General features: G+C 37.1%; 1 protein-coding gene across 2 annotated transcripts in view; it reads right to left on the minus strand.

Annotated features, from left to right (window-relative positions):
• The window catches only part of ZDHHC2 (zinc finger DHHC-type palmitoyltransferase 2), a 76,433-nt gene that overhangs the window by 23,884 nt on the left and 27,178 nt on the right, over positions 1 to 25,371 (minus strand). Inside the window, exons 2-9 of one of the 2 annotated variants that reach the window (XM_063613262.1) lie at positions 24,527 to 24,553; positions 22,924 to 23,018; positions 19,445 to 19,477; positions 13,794 to 13,916; positions 11,719 to 11,788; positions 10,964 to 10,996; positions 3,809 to 3,929; positions 1,498 to 1,630 (exon numbers count right to left, since the gene is read on the minus strand). In XM_063613262.1, coding sequence (XP_063469332.1) covers positions 1,498 to 1,630; positions 3,809 to 3,929; positions 10,964 to 10,996; positions 11,719 to 11,788; positions 13,794 to 13,916; positions 19,445 to 19,477; positions 22,924 to 23,018; positions 24,527 to 24,553 — 635 coding nt within the window. The remainder of the gene's footprint in view (positions 1 to 1,497; positions 1,631 to 3,808; positions 3,930 to 10,963; positions 10,997 to 11,718; positions 11,789 to 13,793; positions 13,917 to 19,444; positions 19,478 to 22,923; positions 23,019 to 24,526; positions 24,554 to 25,371) is intronic. The other variant, XM_055287188.2, reaches the window with a different exon arrangement.

Here is a 25,371-nt window from a genome sequence, read left to right on the forward strand (position 1 = left end):
TCATTCTATTAACATGGTATATTACCACTGATTGATTTTCATTTATTAAACCACACTTGCGTTCCTGGGATAAATCCCTCTTGATCATGGTTATGTAAGTCTTTTAATATGTTGCTGGATTTGGTATGCTAATATTTTGTTAACAATAGTTCAATCTATATACATATTGGTCTATAGTTTTCTTGTGATGTCTGTGTTTCTGGCTTTGGTATCAGGGCAATGTTGGCCTCACAGAATGAGTTAGAAAGTGTCCCCTCCTCTTCTAATTATTCGCAGAGTTTGAGGAGCAGTTAATTCTTCATTAAGTGTTTGGCAGAAGTCATCAGTTAAGCCATTTTGTTCTGGGCTTTTCTCTTTGTTGTGAGTTTTTTTTGATTATTGATTCAATCACTTTACTTCTTACAGGTCTGCTCTGATTTTCTGTTTCTTCTTGAGTCAATTTGGTAGTCTGTGTGTTTCTGGAAATTTGTCCACTTTATCTAGGTTGCCTAATTTTTTGACAGACAATAGTTCATGGTATTTTCTTAGCCTTTTTATTTTCATAAGGTCAGTAGTAACGTTCTCACTTCCATTTCTGATTTTTGTGATGAGTCTTCTCTTTTTCTCTTGCTAGCCAAGGGATGTCATATTTGTTGATTTTTAAAAAAAGAACCAACTATTGATTTTATTGTTTTTCTATTTTTTAATTCTCTATTTTTATTATCTCCTATCTTTATTATTTCCTTCCTTCTGCTGACTTTGGTTTTACTTTGCTCTTTTTCTAGTTCCTTAAGGTATAAAGTTATTAATAGAAGTATTTCTTTTTTTAATATAGGTATTTACAGCTATACATTTCCCTGTAAGCACTGCTTTTGCTGCCTCCGATATCTGTATGGCTTTTAAACATACATGTTCTGGCTTTTTCTATAGCTGACTTCTTAGGTTAAGTACTTTTTGTTGTGATAAGCTCTGCCCTGACCACTCATTCTACACAGGCTCCCTTCCACCATCCCCATCCTTTTATTCATACCTCAGCATCCTTTTGTTTTCTTCAAAGCACTTTGCATTCTGTAATCACTTTTATGTTTGGTTATTAATTTTTCTGCCCCTCATTAGACTGTTTTGCCCCTGCTCACCAGTGTGTGTGTGTGCGTGTGTGTGTGTGTGTATGTCCATATATATCTATATGTCCATATATATGTCCATATATATCTATATGTCCATATATATGTCCATATCTATATGTCCATATATATGTCCATATATATCTATATGTCCATATATATATATGTCCTCATATATATATATATATATATATATATATATATGAGACAATCAATAAATATATGGAATGAGCAAACCTGTATGTGTCTAAGCGACATATCAAAAAAAATAATGAGGGAAATAAGAATGACTTTTCCACTTCAGGGCAGGTTGGCATTTAATCACATAGCAACTGTCAATGAATGTTGGTATATGTATTTAAAGTTCTGTCAACTACAATAATTGGATACTCACCTAATGTAGACTTATTTTTGCTGACTAGCCAACAATGATAGCCAAACAGAGAAGACAAGCTGACAGAAAACATAGCTGCAGCAAAGAATAAAAACATAATATGGAACTTGGCTTGAGTATCAGGTAGGCCATTCTATAAAGAAAGGAAGAAAATAACATGTTTTGTCAAAGGGATATGTATTCCCCTACTTTTATAAGTAAGTTAGTAAGTTTTTTTTTGCTTAAAATTTTTCTTAAATTTAATATGAAAAAATGTGGTTTTATGTTAAAACTTTAGGAAAAATATGTATATATTTCATCAGATTAAATGTTTACCAGAATATGAATATATATGAAAATGATATTAAAATTTGGAATATTAACTGTGTTTTTCATAACCAAATCATAGAAAATTTATGGTAGTATATGTATAAACTGTAATAGTACGAAGCAAGATAAATGGAACTAAAAAATGTAGTTTTACATTTATTAACGGAGTATGTTTTGTTAACATACTACAGAATCACAAATGTTTAAATAGTTTCATTATAATGCCAGAAAATGAAGGCTAACTGGCACAGTTTGGCTATTATCCTTATTGATGTTTTACGTTACTACAAACAATAGCATCAACTAAATGAATACATATAACAACACATTCACAATAATGCCTCAAGCTATCTTAAATAATAGCACCACAGAAAAGATCAACACCAGTGCATAACACCTGTCTAAAATAAATCTTAATATCCATGGGCTGAAACAGTCCATCTCAAAGAAAACCAGTTAGATGCTCATTGTTTATAAATCCAAAGAGACCTGGAATGGCTCTAGAATGGAGGGCTTGGGGCTATGGACACATAGTGAAGCACCATGGCTGCCAGGAGGTGGCTCTTCTGATAAATGGTCCTCAGATTTCAATACCCTGTAGTACCTGACTGACTGACACAGGTCACAAGACCTCACTGACAGTTTTCGACAGCAGCAGGTTTTTTTGACTAACAGTGAAAATTCTGGTCATTCCTTTTCAAATATATTTGTGGTGTGAAACTAAAATCATCCACAGGAAGGAGGAGCAGTGAGGTAATGTTCTCCCAGACATTCATTAGGGATCATTTTTCAAGCTGGACACTGAAAGAATCCTTGAATGCTAGCAGCAGGTCTCTTCACTCATGTCTTTCTATGCTTAGCAATAGAACTGGCACATAGTAGGCATTCAATAACTTTGGTATTAAATTTGGTTCAAATCTCACATAAGTGATCTGGCAATTTAGAAATTCTTACCATAATAAAGATAATTTAATGAAAATAATAAATCAATCCTGGCATCAGATAAATTGCTTTTTTACTGTCATTTGGTGTTCACAAGGAGGACCTCCGGATATTTTAAATCCTCAATTTTAATTTCTTTTTGCCTACATTTAAAATATATAGTATATAAAGCATAATCAAGAAATACTGAATAAAAACTCAGGATATTACAGGCATAAGGACATTATAGGCATAGTTTAAAAAATAATCTTATTAAACATAAAGAAAATACTTCTATTTTTAAATCCTGAAAAAAATCTTATATAGTCATCAATTCTCGTTATTCGCAGTACTTATGTTTGATAAAGTTTCCACAAACACTGAACTTGTGAATACTGAAAAACTGCTCCTAGGGAAGATACAGGGTTAGGTTTCTATGAACGTCTGGTCACAACATCTTTGACAACTGATCAATGTGTAACCTTGTTTTATGTGTGTTTCTGCTTAAATGCACCTTATTTAATATATATTATTGATTTATTAATATAGAACTCATAGCTAACAGCACTATAACTCATGCCTGAATTAAGCTTATCTAATACATGTATTTTCTCCATAACGCACATCGGTTTTCTTTTGTTTAGAAACATTAGACCACACTTCAGCACTACACTTGAAGACCTTTTTTTGACAGCAAAATCACCAACAAAAAGCACAAAAATGGAAAAAAGCATGGCATTAAATAGACTGTGGAAAGCACACTTGTTTACAGTATGAGAGCTGAAGCAAGAAGGCAAAAGCATCGTCTTGTTCAACCTCAACTGGGAATGGGCATGGGGGCAACTCAATGTTTCTGCCACTCTGCACATGTCTGCAGATGACAAAAGCTGTCAGCATTGATGTGAGGGTTACAATTACATTTTAGTGAATTAACAAATAAAGAATCTGCGAATAATGAGGACTGACTGCATGTCAATGAGCTCTAGTCTATAAAATCAGTGTCTGAAATAATTCTGTCCTAAAAAGCCTATATTATCTATTATTGTATACTAAAAAAAGAGTTACCAAGTTAATAACTTACTGTCCAAAATTTGATAAAATACTGTATATCTGTTGCCGCAATAAAAAGGCAGTAGAGCAGAGAATAAGCCAAGAAAAGGAGAAAGAACTTATAATTTGAAAATCCAACACAATTGTTCACCCTGTTAACAAAACAAAAACATTTCCAGTGAGTTTTATATCTTCAACCTACGTGTGCATATGCTCAAGCAAGTGTTTAGCTTCCTCTCACTTTTAATTTATTGGCATTTCTTTAAATATAACTCATAAGATTTCTTTATGCATACAATCATTTAAAAATCCATTTCACTAAAAAGAAATCTGCTTCTATTTTTGAAACATGATATTTAACATTGCTTTAGTCAATCACAAACAATGTAACTGCATGTCATGTCAAATTACGCAAGTATGCATATCCCTCAAAGCACAGAGCCTGCGAGAAACCGTATCAGGCCAGGCAGCTTAGGTGAATTTACTAAACCCTTCCTCTATGCCATCTTTGGGTTTGATTTCCAACTATGATTACTTAAGTTACAATTTTTCAAGTATTCCCAAATTAGATGGAATATCTTCACAAATTACTCTTTGCATGCCATCACTGAAGCAAGCGGACTGTCAAAGCATATTAAACGGGAGCTTTAAGAAAAGAAGTAGGCCTGAGAGTTAGACAGCCGGGTCAGAAGGCCCATTTGACACTAAGTAATGATGTGGCCCTGAGGAAGTGAAATCATCGATTAGAATTTCATTTTCTTTATCTGTAAGTTAAACACTCTGAGGTCATTTCCAAAAGTCGGCTCTAAATATGCTATAATTCCAAATATGGAAATTTATAAATCTCAGTTCTCAATCCAAAGTTGCTATCTGAGGGGGGACAACTCAAACTATTGTATCAATAAACCTAAGTACAAATACAATTCATTTCTATAGGCTCACTTTCTTTTTAAGATTTTCCTTTTTAAAAAAATTATTTATTTACATTTTATTTTACTTTAATTTTTGGGATACAAGTGCAGGTTTGTTAGACAGGTAAACGTGAGTCATGGGGGTCTGTTGTATAGATTATTTCATCACCCAGGTATTAAGCGTAGTATCCACTAGTTGTTTTGCTTAGCCCTCTTCCTCCTCCCACCCTCCTCTTTCCAAAAGGCCCCGGTGTGTGTTGTTCCCTCCTCTGTGTCCACGTGTTCTCAACATTTAGCTCCCACTTATAGGCTTATAGGCTCACTCTCTTTCTATCAAAGTTTTTGATTTCCTTTTCATAAAGACAAGGGCACTACTGGATGACCTTGTGTCAATGTGATAAATCACCCATGTGGAATTGGCTAATACCTTCATGGGTTCAGTAACTTCTTGATTAACCGGTATAATGAACCTATTAAATAGAACATACAGGTTTCCTTTCCTAGTATTCAGCCTATTGCATAGAACATACACATACTGTTTCCTTTTCTCCAATGTCGTTGTTCCCGTTCTAACGTAGGTAAAAATCATCTCACTCTCCATCGACTTAGCTACTAAGATGAAACACTTTTCTTTCTAGATTTGTAAAAATGAAACCATGTTCATGTGAAAAAAATGTTTACATCATCTCCCTCAAAAAATATAAGGTAAAGTGAATAGCATTAGATTTAGTAATTTTTAAACTTAAAGGTCTTACATATAGGCAAAGAATTCATAAAGAAGCCACAAGTTGGCTGGGCGTGGTGGCTCATGCCTGTAATCCCAGCACTTTGGGAGGCCGAGGCAGGTGGATCACAAGGTCAAGAGCTCAAGACCATCCTGGCCAACATGGTGAAACCCTGTCTCTACTAAAAATACAAAAATTAGCTGGGCGTGATGGCATGTGCCTGTGGTCCCAGCTACTTGGGAGGCTGAGGTAGGACAATCGCTTGAACCCAGGAGGCGGAGGTTGCAGTGAGCTGAGACTGCGCCACTGCACTCTAGCCTAGCAATAAAGTGAGACTGCCTCTCAAAAAAAAAAAAAGAAAAAAAGAAAGAGAGAGAAAAAGAAGAAGCCACAAATTGTGGGTGTACATTGTGTGGAAACAGTTACATCTGCATCTCTAGAGGTTCCAGCGGGGGGATGCACGCCTATTGCTGAGGTTGCCTTTTATGGTGTTTGAATGGAATCATGGCAGGAAATCATAATGGAAACAATTAGCCTAATCTAACTTTATTCTGTCTCAAAAGGATACAGGATATTCCCTTTGCTTACTTATGTTGGTTTCAAGGGGAAAGAACAGGCAGGCAAAAGCTGGGGTGCTTTAAAACTTTGGACAACATGGGTGGGCGTGGAGGCTGATGCCTGTAACCCCAGCACTTAAGGAGGCTGAGACAGGCAGATCACCTGAGGTCAGCAGTTCAAGACCAGCCTAGCATGGTCTTGGTGAAACCCCGTCTCTACCAAAAATACAAAAAATTAGTCGGGCATGGTGGCACATGCCTGTAGTTCCAGCCACTCGAAAGGCAGAGGCAGGAGAAGCGCTTGAACCCAGGAGGCTGAGATTGCGCCACTGCACTCCGGCCTGGGCGACACGAGCAAAACTCCACCTCAAAAATTAATTAATAAAATAAAATAAAAATACGAAAATTAGCTGGGCATGGTGGTGCACGTCTGTAATCCCAGCTACTCGGGAGGCTGTGGTAGAAGAACTGCTTGAACCCGGGAGGCAGAGGCTGCAGTGAGCCAAGATTTCACCACTGCACTCCAGCCTGGGTGACAGGGAAATTCCATCTCAAAAAAAAAAAAAAAAAAAGACTTCAGGCAACATGTGTGTAAATAATGACTTGTGGACTACTAGGAAGAAATTGGAAGGGATAGAAAAGATTGTTTCTCTTCCTGAAGGAATATAAGAAGCAGCTTTTGCATTAAATAATAAAGAGTATTTTTATAGAAAGAAAATTTTATAGAAGATCACAGATTTTGTAACAACTAATTTAGCTTTGCTTAAGAGGATGGTAAAATTTGCCATGTTAAAGCCAGGGACACAGGTCAGTAAATAAAGACCATGTATTTTAGAGTTTAATATGTATATACATAGAGTATGTGTGTGTGTATATGTGTCTGTGTGTATATATATATATATATATATATGTAAATATATATATATGTAAATATATATATATGTAAATATATATATATATAAAACTAAAAGAAATATAGTGACATTGATTTTGAATAATACCTTACTGTCTTCACAATAGACAGCTTTTGGCTAGACGTTTTAACCGCCTTTGCTTTACAGACTCAATTTGAAAAGGAAGAAGACTTATTCTGAATCTATTTCTCCATCTAGAAAAGGAATGATTTCATATGGAGAAACAAAACACGTTCTAGGTAAATATCCTTCTTATGTTGTTTAAGTTCAGTGTAAAACACAGCTGTTGGCCCTGTTTCTGGGCAAATGCTTTCTGACTTTAAATTGTAAAAAGAACATAATACACTGGAAGGAGTGTGGCCTTTGAAGTAAAAAAAAATTCCTACGTGACTTTGAGCCCACTCTTTCTCTTTTCTGAGCCTCATTTTTTTCCCCTGTAAAAGGAGACAAATACCCAGAAGGTGGAGGTTGTAGTGAGCCGAGATCGCGACACTGCACTCCAGCCTAGGCGACACCGTCTCAAAAAAATAAGATAAAATAAAATGAGACAAATAATTTCTACTTCTTTCTGTCACTGTTAAAAGTATTACAGATTATATGTATGGCTTCCAGAACATAATTGGCACTCAATGAATTGAAGCTCCAATAATTTGTTTTTATTTGTGTTACTTAATCTTTGGCAAGCATGTGAAACTATTACTAATATGAAATAATTAACTAAAATTTTATACTAAAGGAAAAAAGTACTTTTGATAGAAAATCCAATAAAGCAAATACTACAGAATCTGTTTTAGTTACAACACAAGTAAGAGATTGATCCTCGGAATTCCAGTGGGTAATCTTAAGTGGCCAGAGCAGAGATTGAGAAATCACTGACAAATAGAGAGGTATTGTTGATCTAATATTTCAAATGTTCAAAGCTGACAAATATTAAGGCTCAAAAGACCTGCTTAAAATATCTGTATATAAAAGCTGCCCTGGTTGGGCACGTTGGCTCACGCTTGTAATCCCACCATTTTGGGAGGCTGAGGCGGGCACATCACGAGGTCAGGAGATCAAGACCATCCTGGCTAACACGGTGAAACCCAAAAATACAAAAAAAAGTAGCGAGGCGTAGTGGTGGGCGCCTGCAGTCCCAGCTACTTGGGAGGCTGAGGCAGGAGAATGGCATGAACCCGGAAGGCGGAGCTTGCAATGAGCCAAGATCGCGCCACTGCACTCTAGGCTGGGTGATAGAGCGAGACTCCATCTCAAAAAAAAAAAAAAAAAAGAAAACACTGCCCCTGGGTCTGAAAACATCCTAGAAGTCCTATAAGTGACTGCCATTAGACAAATACATTCACACAAAGCCTGTAGAAAAAGATTTTTTATATATTCATATGGAAACATTTCCAGGATATATTAAGTGAAGAAAATAAAAAGAAATAGATTCAGCCAATAGTGTAGTCACTTGTACTAAAAATAGATAAATAAATAAATAAAAAATGAGGGGGTTTATAGGCTACGCATACATACACTGAGATCTGAAAAGTGCCATGACATTAACAACCCTGGTTCTCTGTGTGTAGTGGAAGAAGGTGGGGAGAGGGACTGGGAAGAACATGGCCACCTGTTTTAGTTTTTAATTTGGAACCAAAAGCATGTTATTAGCTATAGACTTTTTTATTTAAAACTTTTAATTTGAAATTAAAAAATTAAATACAATGGCTGCTCCATTCAGCTGGCACCAAGTGAGTATTAGGCCCTTGACATCAAATCCTTCACAAGTCAACATGGCTGCTGCTTTCTGCAAGGGAGTACCCAGAGCTAGGACGGTGGCGGAGACAGTAGATGCAGCAAGGAAAGTGATGGGGAAGGGAACAACAACACAGGTTAAAAGGTACCGCAGTCAGTTCATTCACCTTCCCACACTGCCACCTAAGGGTGGAGCAACAGCAGGTGGTGTGCAGGCATGCCACGTGAACCTATTCTAAAAAATTCTAGGGTCTCATTTCTGTTGTTTTCCTTCGCTTAGTTAACAGAATCTGTGAAAACTGGAAAGGCTATCAGACTGTAAGTTTCTCATGAGGCCAAATTAACTGTTGATTTAGCAAGATTACTATAATGGTAAATTATTATTTTCTCTTTTTGTAACTTTGTGAGTACAGCAAGGGCATGGGAAGCTTTATAGGTAAGTACTGACCTGATTTTTTTCCACCTCTCCATTCCTTGTCATTACAATCCCTTATTAAGGTCAGAAAAATAAAAATCAATGCTATGCCTATGATGACTACCACTCTGCTGAATATATCTGGAGTATACAGTTATCTAGAAAGGAGGGTGCTTAACATGGGTTTACCCCAAAGTGGACTCTGAGACAAGAACTTGGATACAGTTCATTTGAGACAGGAAGGATAAAGCATTTTTTACCGGCCAGGCTGTCACTGGTTGAGGGTTGCCCCGGAGGTATGAATGCCTTGGCACTTCTGGACTGCCTGACTTGTGAGCCGAACAAAACTACCCAGGTAGAAGAGACCCCTCAGGCAGAGAAGAAAAGAAACACAGGTGCCTGAATGGGGGGCTGCCAGTGGGTACGGAGCTGTTCACCACAGATGCCATGAACTCAACAGGTGGGTCATGGGGACACACGTGGGGCATGACAGCAGCTGCAGGGAAAGTCAACAAATGAACGTAAGGAGAATTAAGAAGGCACTGGCCCGGCGTGGTGGCTCGCGTCTGTAATCCCAGCACTTTGGGAGGCCGAGGCAGGCGGATCACAAGGTCAAGAGTTCAAGACCAGCCTGATCAATATAGTGAAACCGTCTCTACTAAAAATACAAAAATTAGCCAGGTGAGGTAGCAGGAGGCTGAGGCAAGAGAATTGCTTGAACCTGGGAGCTGGAGGTTGCAGTGAGCCGAGACAGCGCCACTGCACTCCAGCCTGGGTGACAGAGCAAGACTCTATCTCAAAAAAAAAAAAAAAAAAAAAAAGAAAAAAGAAAAAAAGAGAAGAAGAAGAAGTGGAGGAGGAGGAGGAGGAAGAAGAAGTCTAATTAAAGACACTGGGGGAGGGGGAACACTTATTGGAAAAAAAAAAACAGAAAAGAAAAGTAGGCGGGCAAAAGAATGAATGCAAGCATCAATTAGTACGAAGGGGGCGTTATTTATTGAGACCCTTAAGAAGAATGCCATTCTTATAGGTTGACTAGCCTGAATGCTTTAAAGGAGAAAATCGAGGTGGAGAAAAGAAAGAGGTATACTGGTGAAAGATACAGGATACCATAATCCTACATTCCCCTGAGAATCTTTCCTGCTGCTAAGAGAACCATTCCCTACATATATTTCACCCTGCACCTACTGTGGACTTGTGAGCATGTCTACCTTTCTGTAGAGCCATCCCTGAAAGAAGGCTTGAAGAGTAACTATTACTCACGCCCAAATCCAACCTGGCCAGCAACCTGGGCATGACTGTCAGAGATATGTGTACGCTGAGATGAAAAATTATTGGAAAAGGACGGAAAATTAGCCTTACTAACCAGATCTTTCAAATAATCCTCTATTAAATTACCTAATTTCGTGACTGAGAAATATTAGCAAATATTAATGAATTCTATGTGGAAACTCTTGCTTAAACTTATGTGTGCATTTGTGTATCTGTGTAGTTGCTATTCTACTTCTTAATGTCAAGTTTTGCATAAAATAAATTGTTAAAAAGCTTTAGATGACTTAATTCTTTATAAGAACCTTCCAGTGAGGTACTATGTATTATTTATGTGTACATCTTTGTGTATATTTCTGTGAAGTATTCTGGAATCTGTATGTTTATGCACATGCATACAAAAAAATCCTTTGTTCTGAGCTAACATGCGATATTAACTTTTAGATTGTTAACCCACTGGTTTTAAAAGTATATCATGGAAACTCCCCTAAATAAATTCTCTTTTAAGTTAATAAAACAAATATTAGAAACTAAATCTAAAAGTTCCTGCTATGTCAACTCAAGCAATATTTCATTTCTGAAAAGATTTACATGGATAAGTGATTCAATTTATTAACATTTTTAAGGGACACAAACTTGTTTAAATATACAGCCAACTCACCATGGGCAATGATGATCCATCTTCAAAATACATCTAGAAAACAAAGCAAAACACAAAACCCAATACCCCATGAAATTTTAATCATATTAAATTATAAAAATATAAATTATGGTTAGTTCAAAGAGCTGCAGCAAGTAAAACATTGCAAAATTATTTATTTATATAAAATTGGATAATAGCAGAAGTTCTCATCTAAAATAAACACTATAGCCAATTCTTATAATAATATAACTTGAATTCAAAATATACATGCTTAAGATGCAAAGCAACTAATTTCTTAAAAACAACATAATGCATTAATATACAACTATCTTATGCTAAAGAAAGAACAAAACTGCAACGGATTTACAGAAAGTCTGGATAAAACTCCTTCAATATCAATGCTTATGCCAAGTCATACTGTCCTTGGAGTATATTAAATACATAACATCTGACTGTCAGGAAGTCAACTGAGTTATCTTTACAAAAATGGAAAACACTCATAGAAGTATTTCCTAAATTGAGCTAGCCAAGTCAGAACTGCTAAAAGTCACATACTTCAGGGCGCCGTGAATGTGGGGACAAATTGACACTTGACTGTGGCCGTAGGCCTCACTGGTATGAATGCCAGTGGGTTACACCAACTGTATTTCCTAAATCAAGGGCTGAGAAGCGAGAATATGGAGAAGATAATCAGGAAAACAGTGAGAAAAGAAACATAATGAAGAAAAAGACCACCAGCATGTAGATATTTTAGAAGTTAAAGGTTCTCTTACTTATCACAGACGGAGCAGTGATGGCAGCGATCTGGCTTTACAAGTTGGCATCTGTCACAGTATCGGATGGCTAGGGACAAAAAGCTCCACTTAGTCTTAGAGTTAACACTGAATTGAATATATAATTAAATGGCTTTTATCATCTCTCCACATTTAAATTTTAAAAAGCATATAAAATTTAAATTTGGTAAAAAATAAGATATTTGATGCTGTTTAAATACAAAAATGGAATGACTTGCCTACAGCCACAGTTCTCTGGAGGTTTAACAAGAACAGAGAATCTTCTAAGGACATTTTTCTGATGCTTTTTCAATTGTCAGTAGTTATAATAAAGCTCACAAAGGGTACAAATATGTCCACGTTAATCAAAATAAATAGAATGTCTCCATCAATTAAACCAATTTATTTCCTGTACCCTGTTACTTATCAAAAAAAAGCTTTAAACTGAACTACAAATAAGGACACCAGGTTTTTGCACCTTTTACTGTCACTAACTAACTTTGGAAACTCAGCAATAATTTATTTCTAGGGGGCTTAAATTTCTGCAGTATTTCTTTAGACTTACAGGGTAAATATACCTAAACATATATAAGCACATCTCTGTCTTTGTAGGATAAAACCAAGGTCACAATATTAACCAGGAAATTACCACTTGTTGATCAAGAACCAGTGAAAACCAAAAGGATAAAAAGTATGTGTGAGACTTACAGTTAGATTCAATTATGATTCTAAAGTGAGTCAGAAACAAATATAAGTAATATAAAAACCTTATTATTATTATTTTTTTTCTGAGACAAAATCTCACTGTCACCTAGGCTGGAGTGCAGTGGTGTCATCTCAGCTCACTGTGGCCTCTGCCTCCTGGGTTCAAGCAATTCTCCCACCTCAGCCTCCTGAGCTAAGTAGCTGGGACTACAGGCGTGCACCACCACGCCCAGGCTAATTTTTTTGTATTTTTAGTAGAGATGGGGTTTCACCATGTTGGCCAGGCTGGTCTCGAACTTCTGACCTCAGGTGATCCACCTGCCTCGGCCTCCCAAAGTGCTGAGATTACATGTGTATGAGTCACCACACAGAGTCACAAATCTTAATGAGTTTTTCCTGTTTTTTTTTTTTTTAAACATTTTTAACTTATTTTATTTTTTAGAGACAGGGTCTCACTCTGTCACCTAGGCAGCAATGCAGTGGTGCAATCACAGCTCCCTGCAACTCCTAACTCCTGGGCTCAAGCAATCCTCCACCTCAGGCTCCCGAGTTGCTGGGATTATAGGCACAAGCCACTGTGTCTGACCATTAATGAGATATTTTATATTTATTTTTCATACTGAGTCTTTGAAACGAGTGTGTATTTTATACTTAGAGCACATCACAATTTGAACTGGCCATATTTTAAGTGCTCAACAGCCACACGGGGCTAGCAGCTACCATAATGGACAGCACAGGTCTGAAGTCACAGAAATTCTGGGCAAGTCTTGGAGGGTAAGCATCAGTAGTCCATGTATATCAGTTTCAAGACAACTGTTTAATTGGATAGTTGTCAAATTACCTTAAAATATGTCCCAAGTAAGAGATGTGTTCATTTACTGCATTTGTAAGAAAATTTTAAAGATAGATAAAAAATTATACCAATACCTAAATGAAATTTTACATCATCTATGTGACTGTTCTAAATTTATGAAAAAATACATGTAAAAGTATTCATTTTATTTTCATTACAGATACTGCTGCCTTAAATTAAACATGAATAGGAAAGTCTACAATTAAAACCTTAAACATGAGTACTACTATAAATCAAGATTTCAGTAGTTCTCACATCTTCACTGAGTCATAACTAAGTAGGCAGAACAGGATTAAAGTCAGTTCTGATTTCCTTGAGATCTCTTTGCCACAGTGTTATTCATGTTTCCATTCTGTTTTACGGAATCATACAGGAAAGATTTAACAGCAATCCAAGAAATAACACAGTATTCTGAAATGAGTGTTTTACCATTTCAAGTACATAAACACACTTTGTCAAAGTCACCTTAATGATGTTATTTGCATACCATTGCAAAGCACTCATTTTCAACATTTACCTCCAGACATGGTCCTGGTATAGATGGGAAGATCCTTGGCTGCTCGCCTAAGAACTTCCTGATGGGCTTCTCCTCTTGGCTCTCTCTCCAACAAATCTTTCTCTGCATAAGAGAGATGGAACTGTGGAATACAGTTAAATTTTAATCAGTATTTTCAAAGAAATTATAACATATTGGTCTTCTCTACCATACCCGGAAAAGGGTATTTATAAAATATTAATGGTATATTGTACATTCAAAGAGACAATAGAGTTTGAAATCTGGGCAAGTCTGTTCACCTCACAGGTCATTCATTTATGCATCTAAAAAAAGGGTATAATAATCATCATCACAATACAACTATACCTACTTCCTCTGGTTTTTGTGTAACTCAAAAGGAACAGAGTACATAAAAATGCTTATAAAACGTAGAGTTCCAACAAAATACGAGTTATATTGATAGATAAGACAGCCTAATGAATAAATATAACTCAATGAATAAATTTTTCATTTAGATAATTAAGAACAAATGTAGAAAATCCATTAAGCATATTTTCTTATCTAAGTGAGTTTTAACTTAGGGATAATCCTTACATAAAATCTCCCCCAGCACTTCTAAAGGGTCTAATTATTTATTTTACTTCTTATACTGACAATTTTGCCCAGCTAATTTTAAAATATTTTAGAAAAATACAATTTGGGCTTCTGTTTAATAATATGTATATAAATATATATCGTACACACACACACACACCTGTATAAATTTCGATAAATGTGCGCCAGTAGGCATGTACAAGAAAAATCTCAGTATCATTGTTTGAAATACAAAAAAACTAAAGACAACTCAAATGTCCATGGAAAGCATGATGGATAAATTGGAATATGATATATCCAAACAATGGAATAGTACCAGCATTTAACAATTAATAAACTATAGCTGTGTAAAGCAAAGAACCTCAGTATATTGAACAACATTAAACAATCTTATAGAACATATATACAATGATTAATTCATATAATTTTAAAGCCAGCAAGCTAAACAACATAGACATTGTTGTTTAGAGACACACGTACATGTGACAAAATTATAAAGAAAAAAGAATAAAAGAAAATGCAAGATAGTTGTTACGTTTTGAGGAATAAACGGAAACAGCTGGGAGATGCACAGGAGAGATGGAAAACATGAACAATGTTTGACATACTGGCTCGCTGGCTACTTAGGTGTTTTCACTTAATTATTCTTTAAGTAGTGCATTATATATACGTTTTTGTATATATACAAAAATATGTATAAAATATTTTACAATTTAAAAAACTTTAAAAGTGATATGTCAGTGAAAGAATCTACTATAAAGACAGATGCACACATATGTTTACTGCGGCACTGTACACAATAGCGAAGGCTTGGAACCAACCCAAATGCCCATCAATGATAGACTGGATAAAGAAAATGTGGCACATATATATCACGGAATACTATGCAGCCATAAAAATGGATGAGTTCATGTCCTTTGCAGGGACATGGATGAAGCTGGAAACCATCATTCTCAGCAAACTAATACAAGAACAGAAAAGCAAACACCACATGTTCTCATTCATAAGTGGGAGTTGAACAGTGAGAACACATGGACACAGGGAGGGGAACATCACACACCAGGGCCTGTTGGGGGGTGGGGGCCTAGAGGAGGGACCACACTAGGATAAAAACCTAAGTAGATGATGGGTTGATGGGTGCAGCAAATCACCATGGCACACGTATACCTATGTAACAAACCTCCACGTTCTGGGCACGTACCCCAGAACTTAAAGTATAATAAAAAAAAAATGCTAATAAGCCACTGATGGACTATTAAATGTAAAAAATGGGAACAGTTACACTCTGAATACCAAAAAAAACTAGAAAGGTTTTTGACTGCACTCTTTGGATCTGTGATGGCATCTCTGGACCCGGCCAGGGCCTGCGCAAACTCTCTACCCTGAAGGGAAGGACCCAAGCCTGGCTGACTTTGCTACCTACTGACTGCAGAGCCCTTCAGCCTTGAGCAAACATAGATGGGGGAGGCAGGCAGTGGAAATAATGGGCCTTGGGCGAGACTCAATGCTATTCTGACTTTGGGTCTGACTGAGCACAGTCCCAGTGGTGTTGGCCACAGAGGTGCCATGTCACCCCTCCACCAGCTCCTGGCAGCTCAGCACAGAGAGAGAGGCTCTGTTTGTTTAGAAGAATATAAGGCAGAAGAACAAGAGTCTCTGCCTGGTAATTCAGAGAATTCTTCCAACTTTTATCCAAGACCACCAAGGCAGTACACATCTACCGGTCTGTAAGAACCACAGGATTACTGGGATTGGGGTACCTCCTAATGCAAATGCAGCTTAGATCACAACACCTAACCTGGAAAGCCTTCCCAAGGAGGACAAATACTAAAATTTACATGGAATCACAAAAGACCCAGAATAGCCAAAACTATCCTGAGGGAAAAGAACAAAACTGGAAGACTCACATTACCTGACTTCAAATTATACTACAGAGTTTAGTGTAGGGGAGTAACCTAAATAGCACGGTACTGGCATAAGACTACCATTTGTACATAGTAACCAAAATAGCATGGTACTAGCATACATAGACCAATGGAAAAGAACAGATAGCCCAGAAACAAATCCTTAAATCCTTACATCTACAGTAAACTCATTTTCAACAAAGGTGCCAAGAACATACACCGGGGAAAGGGCAGTCTCTTCAAAAAGCGCTGCTGGGGAAACTAGATATCCATATGCAGAAGAATGAAACGAGACCCATATCTCTTGCCCTACACAAAAATCAAAATGGATTAAAGACTTAAATCTAAGACCTCAAATTATGAAACCAGTAAAAGAAAACATTGGGGAAACTCTCCAAAGCATTGGTGTGGGCAAGGATTTCTTGAATCATACCCCACAAGCACAGGCAGCCAAAGCAAAAGCGGACAAATGGGATCACATCAAGTTAAAAGGCTTTTGCACAGCAAAGGAAACAAGTGAAGAGACAACTCACAGAATGGGAGAAAGTATTTGCCAACTCCCCATCTGATAAAGGATTAATATCCAGAATGTATAAGGAGCTCAAACAACTCTATAGGAAAAAATCTAATAATCCAATTTAAAAATGAGCAAAATATCTGAATAGATATTTCTCAAAAGAAGACACACAAAGGGCAAACAGGTATATGAAGATGTGCTCAACATCCATGGTCATCAGAGAAATGCAAATCAAAACTACAATGAGTTCTCATAGCACCCCAGTTAAAACAGCTTTTATCCTAAAGATAGGCAAAGGGCAGGTGCAGTGGCTTATGCTTATAATCCCAGCATTTTGGGAGGCCAAGGCTGGAGGATCATTTGAGCCCAGGAGTTTGAGGCCAGCCTAGGCAACAGAGTGAAATCTCATCGCTACAAAAAAAAAAAAAAAAAAAAATTAGATAGGCGTGGTGATGCATGCCTATAGTCACAGCTACTTAGGGGGCTGAGGTGGGACAATTGCTCGAACCCAGGAAGTCAAAGCTGCAGTGAGCTGTGATTGCAGCACTGCACTCCAGCATGGCCAACAGAGCAAGACCTTGTCTCAAAAAATAATAATAAAGTAAAATAAAGGCAATAACAAATGCTGGTGAGGTAGTGGAGAAAAGGGAACGCTTGTATACTGTTGGTGAGAATGTAAATTAGTACTACTATGACGGGTTTCTCAAAAAACTAAAAATAAAGCTACCATGTGACCCAGCAATCCTACTGTTAGTATATACCCAAAAGAAAGGAAACAAGCATGTTAAAGAGATAATCTGCACTCCCATGTTTATTGCAGCACTATTCACAATAGCCAAGATTTGAAAGGAACCGCAGTGTCCATCAACGGATGAATGGATAATGAAAATGCAGTGTTTACTTACACAATGGAATATATTCAGCCACAAAAGAAAGAATGAGATCCTGTCATTTGCAACAACATGAATGGAACTCGAGGTCATTATGTTAAGTAAAATAAGCAGGGCAGAGAAAGACAAATTTGCACGTTCTCACTTATTTGTGGGAGCTAAAAATTAAAACAACTAAACTCACAGAGATAGAGAATAAAAGGACGGCAACCAGAGGCTGGGAAGGGTAGTGGGGAACTGGGACAGAAGTGGGGAAAGTTAATGGTACCAAAACCAAAAAAGTTAGAAAGAATGAATAAGGCTGGGCGCAGTGGCTCATGCCTGTAATCCCAGCACTTTGGGAGGCCAAGGCGAGTGGATCACTTGAGGTCAGGAGTTCGAGACCAGGCTGGCTACCATGGCGAAACCCTATCTCTATTAAAAATACAAAAATAAGGGCCAGGCGCCATAGCTCATGCCTGTAATCCCAGCACTTTGGGAGACTGAGGCGGGTGGATCACGAGGTCAGGAGGTTGAGACCAGCCTGGCCAACATGGTGAAACTTCGTCTCTACTAAAAATACAAAAATTAGCTGGGCATGGTGGCGGGCATCTGTAATCCCAGCTACTCAGGAGGCTGAGGCAGGAGAATCGCTTGCAACTGGAAGGCAGAGGTTGCAGTGAGCCGAGATTATGCCACTGCCCTCCAGCCTGGGTGACATAGCGAAACTCCATCTCAAAAAAAAAAGAATGAATAAGACCTAGTATTTGATAGCACAATAGGGTGGCTACAATCAATAATAATTTAATTGTACATTTTAAAATAACTAAGAGTATAATGGGATTTTTTGTAACACAAAATACAAATGCTTATGGTGACTGATACCCCATTTACCCTGATGTGATTATTACACATTGCATGCCTGTGTCAAAATACCTCATGTACCCCATAAATACATATACCTATTAGGTACTCACGGATTTTTTTTTTAACTACAAAGAAATTCAGAATGTAAAGTGCTTGAACTGGTGTAATGGATTTTTCCCTTTTTTCTTTTTGCCTAGTCTCCATTTTCAAAATATAATTTAGTGCAGTTGTATTACTTTTATATTGAGAAAATCTTACGAACGAAAAACTATTATCACTAACAGACTTGTTATGAAAAGGGCAAATTTTAATTCACATGTTCTAAGTTCAGGATCCTCATTTTACAAGCGAGAGGTCTCTAACAGCTGATCAATTAAAAGAATAGCCCAAGACCTTGCATTTTATAAAGGGAATATTCTAAGCTTCTTAACCACCAAGCCAGGGCTCTTTCTTCCTAACAGTGGTCTCCAAACTCTTTTGATCATGTTCCCTAACCGTAAAAAATTACATGATATCACATTGCTAACAGATGAGTATTTATTGGTATATATTCTTTTCTCTTTCTTTTTCTTGAGACAGAGTCTCGATCTGTCGCCCAGGCTGGAGTGCAGTGGTGCGATCTTGGCTCACTGCGACCTCCGTCTCCCACGTTCAAGTGTACTGGTATATATTTTATCAGCTAATATCTTATGTACCTCATATACAAAACATTAAAAAACACAAATATTAAATGAATAATATGTAAAAAAATTTTTGCTATATTTTCCCACATGCTTCAATTGAAGTCCTAGGCACTCCCACCCATTGTGCTTGCTCTCCATACTAGAGCAGGGTGTAGCGAAAAGAAAGTGTCCTTAAGGGTTGAAAGGACTTTTGTTTGAACCTTAGCTCTCCCACACAGTAGCACTAGATACCTTAAGATAATTGTTTCATGTTCAAAGCCAGTGGCTCCATCTGTAAAATAGTAAAAAATAATATCTATCTCACACAGTTGTATGAATAAGGTATATCTTTTGTAGAAAAATCACACAACGAAGCCTGATACCATTATAATGTCACTGTCATCAATTTGACTGCTCCTTCAATGCTGTGTTCTTTCTTCCGTGTTTGTGTTTCATATCCTTTTGCCACTCTGTCCAATCCACTAGTTCAAACCTCCTCTCCTCTCCCAACCCTTAATTAACCCACTATGTCTTCATTGTTAGCCAATGACGTCATATATAATTTTAGAGAGAAGTTAGAAGTCACTTCAACTTCCTGCCAAGGTCACAAAAATAAACCTGCATCTGTATGCATAACTTCTTCCCTACTTTCAGTCACTTAAAAAGTATCTCTTGAGTACCTTCTATAGGACAGACACTGCTTTAGGCACTGGCGATGAAGCAGTGAACAAAGATAAATTTCATGCCCTATGGAACCTACATTCTAGCGATGGTGTATTTTTAAAAGTATTCAACAAATAAATATGGAGTGTGTTGCATGATGGTAAATGTTATGGAGAAAAATCCAGGAAGGTAAGGTGCAGGGAATGCCGAGGGTAGTGGGGTTGTTATTCTATGCTGAGTCATCACAGCCTCAATGATAAGGTACCATTTGTATAAAGACATCAAAAAAGTGACAGATTTGCCTTGTCTTTTGAAAGGATCACTTTGGCTACTGTGTTGAAAATACACGAGAGGAGGCAAAAATAAATAAATAAATAAATAAATAAATAAATAAGAAAATACCAAAAAAAAAAAAAAAAACCAACCAAAAAAAACCTATTAAGAGGCTACTGCAAATGTATAAATGAAAGAGGATGGTGGCTTGGACCAGGGTGGGACCAGAGTTCACACTGTGGCCATACTCTGAGGGTGAGGATATAGAATTTTCTGATTGACTAGATATGGCGTCCGAGAGAAAGAGAAGCCAAGGATGACACCAATGTTTCTGGCCTGAACAGAAGAGTGAAATTGTCATTACTGAGATAAGAAAACTTTAGGACTAGCAGAACTGGGCAATTAAATGAGAAATCATAAGTTTGTTTTCAGTTTTGTTGAACCTGAAATTTCTATTAGATTTCAAAGAGGTAGCTGGAAATGTGTCAGGCATTTATTAGCAAGCACCAGGCTAATATATTAATCTGAGAGCTGCGGCACTGGGGTGACAGAAAAAGTCACAGAACTAAATAAAATCCACGAGGGAATAAATGCAGATATATAAGAAGAGAAGTCCAGGGATTAAGCTCTGGAACATTCCAGTGCTTTGGGAGTCTAGGAACTGAAGAGGAACAAGCAAAGGAGACCAAGAAGGAGCTGCCAGTATGAATGGAAAAAAAATATATTATTTCCATGAGAAAGGGGTAAGAATATTTTGGAAAGGAAATAATGCCATGTTGTATACAGGAAACTATGTGTAGTTAAGAACTACTAGAAGATAAAGTATAAAGTCAGAAATTGAGACAAGAGCTGCTATTGCTAGGCAGAAGACACTGAGCTTTCCCCTGTGGGATATGTGGAATCGCAATAGATACAAGCAGTAGACGGAAGGCATTACATTGGTTTTCAGGAGGACCACTCCAGCTTCAGGGTACTGGATGAAGTTTTGCAGGGTTCTGGGAAGGAAAGGTAGGCAAGGCTGTAAACAGAAAACCTTGAGATGGTTTTCCAGTATGACCAGACAAACATTGCAAAAAGTAGATGACAGGCCATCAGGCACATAACTAAAATGAGAGAAACATAATTATCATTATAATATGCAAGTACAGACTAAAATTACGGTATTCACAAATGATCTGCTTGTTTTAAAATAACCAAATTACCAGGAGAAGAATACAATGTCTCAGACGAGGGAGACGACGAAGATCCAGAATTAGAGCAGTGATAAACTGCCCATTAACTGACATAAGAAACAGACGAGTCACAGCCTGAGGAAGGAGAAGGTGATGACTTCTGTTTGTGATGTTTTGTATTTGAGGTGTCGGTGGAACTATCAAGAAGCTATGCTTGGCAGGGGGATCCATAAGTTTGAAATTTAAGGGGGAGTTTAGAACTCAAAACAAATTTGGGAGTTATCAAAACAGAGGTTGTATGTAAACTACCAGAGTGGATGAGACTACCTATGAAAGAAGTCAGTATTTTTCTTCAAACCTACTATAAGGACAGGATGAGGGTTAAGAGAGATGATAGAAAAGAAACAAATATGGTAGGAGGAAGGGAAAAAAAAGACTGGGAAAGAAAAAGAAGTGGAGAATAGAAGAAAAACAGGCGATAGAGCATTCTAAGCCAGGCATACCATTAATTCTGTGCAAACATCTGTGGTTTTTACCATCCTCTCCCAAGCCAAATAGCATATTTATTGGCTTTTTGACCAAAGTTGCATTTCAAACTGATTACTTCAGCAAACAGTCTACAGTGATGCTTTTTTTTTTTTAAATTTGCCTTACTAAAACTACACTGTTATTAAAGTTAGCAAAGTATATTTTTATTCAACAATGTACTGGGCTATACGCCAAGGATACAAAAATGAGTGAGACACAATTCTTTGCTCCAAGAACGTTTAACCAAGATGCATGATCCAGAAACAAACAGAATGATCTTTTCAACATGCAAATTTGATCCATCACCCTACTTAAAATCCTCTGGAACAGAGATTGCTAGTTGTCTCTCAGTAACCGTATTTCTCTTCTTCTCTCATGTTTAACATGGTCATCGAGAAGAAAGGCTACACTGCCCCTTCCTTGTGGGTAGATGTGGCCATATAACCAACTTCTAAATGTAAGCGGGAATGACATCAGCAATGTCTAGAAAGTGTTCTTGAAGAGAAGGACACTTACTTCTCCTCTTTCCTACTTTCTTTAGTCTGCTGGCTACAATGTAGATGCGATGGTGGGAACTGCAGCATCCCCCTTAGACCAAGAGGGGACCTTGGAAATGGAGGCTACACGTGGCAGAGAAACAAGATAGAAGGAATGTGGGCACCTGCAAGCTGTGGACTAGCTACAGACTTTTTGAATGCAGAGAAGATTAGCTAAGCCATTATTTTGTTGTTGTTGTTGTTTCTGGTGGCTGATAACCAACTAATACACATTTAATATGATAATTATCATAGGATTATGTCTACCTTCTAGCTCTATTTTATTATCTTTGTCTACCTATCCATCCATCCTGATGTCTGACTCTAAAGTGGAAATAGAATTCATAACACATTTAATACAGAAAATGCAGTGCTCACATGGTGAAAAAAATAACATTTCCAGGTGAAAATTCAAGTATTTATTAACAGACATATTAATTTTTTTAATCTAAAAAGTCACTACACTCAATAAGTTTACAACATTAAAAATAAAATTCATGCTTCAATAATACATCAGTATTTTTGATTTCAATCTTTAGAATAATTTTGTTAATATTTTAACTTACTTCTTTTGAAGGATTCATTGGTAATGTAAAGATAGTTTTCCAGTATGACCAGACAAACATTGCAAAAAGTAGATGATAGGCCATCAGGCACACAACTAAAATGAAAGAAACATAATTATCATTATAATATGCAAATACATACTAAAATTACGACATTCACAAACAATTTGCTTGTTTTAAAATAACCAAATTACCAATTATAATACATTATGAAAGTTCCTTTATACTACAATAAACACAACTCAACGAATTTATTTCCAAAGCCAAGAGTTTTTTAGAAAAATTCCTAAATGCATAATGAGATCTATGCCCATGAATAAAAGCCATCCATCTGTAGACAGACCAACTATTGGCAAAATCACTAACAAGGACCTTTTCTAAATTCTAAAAATGAGGCATTTATGCCTGCAACTTTAAACAGCAAACACAGCATTAAAAACAAGTGTTAAAACACTCAGGCTTTAAGAACTTTGCTTTACTGACACAGATAACAAAGGCAGTTCCTATTTGAGAAGCTGTTTGCTTATTTGCTTGGCTCTAATCAAAGCTGGTATAATGATAACACATTTAAATGGAGAACATCTGGACAAAGAGATTTCCTTCAGTGGGAGTTCAAGTGTCTTATTTATCACATGGGACAATTGTTTTAAAAAAGTGTTCTGAATACTTTTTTCAGTAATGCATATAAACACACTCTGGGTGGTGTTATAAAGTCTTGAAATACTATCCAAAATTTTCTTTTCTTTTCTTTCCTTTTTTTTTGAGACACGGTCTCACTCTGTCACTCAGGCTGAGTGCAGTGGCTCACTGCCACCTCCACCCCCAGGGGCTCAAGCAATCCTCCTACCTCAGCCTCCTGAGTGGCTGGGATTACAGGCATGCTCCACCACACCTGGCTAATTTTTGTATTTTTCTTTGTTTTAAGTAGAGACAGGGTTTCACTATGTTGGCCAGGCTGGTCTTGAACTCCTGACCTCAAATGATCTGCCTGCTTTGGCCTCCCAATGTGTTGAGATTACAGGCGTGAGCCACTGTGCCCGGCCCAAATTTTAAATATTAATTTTGTATATGGTGATAATGATTCCTTCTGGGTAATACATTAATACACAATTTAATTCTGTAAGATATCATTGAATAAAATATGCTAATTTAAATACAGCATATTTGGCATTTTAAAACTTTAATAACAATTTTTAATTTTTCTAAAGAATTATGATACTCATAGAATCGTTAAAAATTTGAATTATTCAATAAGGCACTTAAATCTGTGTGAGATGACTAAAGCCAACAATATTTTTCATAAATTATGTAGGTGACTCAGTTACAAATTAATAATCTGAATAAGGAAAGGAAATTGTTGATATCCCTATACCTCAAAGCCTTAAGAATCTGTGGCACAATGACAGCCATTTCAGGATAGAATTCTTTGCCAACTGTCTGACAGAATTCAATCTGCAAACTTAAGAGAAATGAGATATCTTTAACTCTAGCTTGTCTCCACATTCTCAAAGAATAATGTATTAATCCCCACCAAATCTAAGTGAATACAATTGGTTTTACAAACCATTTAAAAAATCTGTAACATTAATATAATCTAGCTTACCTTGTTCGCCAGTGTTTTCCATGGACACTGTAAAGAGAAAAAAAGGTAATAGGTTATATGAAGCTTATGGCAAACATGGCTTGACACAGACATAAGGCATTTATAATAATTTGGCTTCCCTTCAAACCAACATTCTCTAAATATTTATTCAACTTTATTTGGAGGAGAGGTGAGCACAGTGTGGAGAGTGGGTGGAGGAAAAGGCTGGAGGCTGCAATCAGCCACGCCTCCACTGCACACTTCAGCCCTGGCTCCTGTGCTGCGGAACAAAACTTGTCAAGTGCTCCCCTTGGGGGTCTTATTTCTGTATCATTTGGTTGATTGGTTTTCCTTCCAACTATAGAGTTCAGATAAAAGCAATGCTCTCCAGGTCATTACATTTCCGCAGGCATTTATTGCTCTTGATAAATTGGCAACCACCTGGTGAGCTTTCTACAAAGAATAAAATGTTGTTTCCACAGCAGATACTTTTTTTCCCCCTAATTTCTAAAAGTACAAATGCTTATGCACGCTGACTTTACTTGCTTCCTACTGCACGATGAGACGCCAGGCAATGCTGGGAAACTGCCATTCCTCAGGGGCTGCTGTAAATATTCCAAGCTAGCAGGTATTATAGATTAGGACAGGGGCCACAAGCGCTAAAACAAGATGCGACAAGAAGCTGTATTTAGTAATCAAGACATTTGTACGCCTTTTGTATTGTCTATTTGGTTTCTCATTTGGTCTTGCTCTTTGTACTACAGTCTTTGGAAGTTTTGCCCTATCTCAGCTGTACCAAGTCTAACTTTGTATATTTTTGTCCTTATTCAGCTTTTCAAAAGGGCACAGGATCTCAGGCCTTGGTG

The sequence above is a fragment of the Symphalangus syndactylus genome, chromosome 1, assembly GCF_028878055.3.
Source record: "Symphalangus syndactylus isolate Jambi chromosome 1, NHGRI_mSymSyn1-v2.1_pri, whole genome shotgun sequence".
Taxonomy (NCBI): Eukaryota; Metazoa; Chordata; class Mammalia; order Primates; family Hylobatidae; genus Symphalangus; species Symphalangus syndactylus.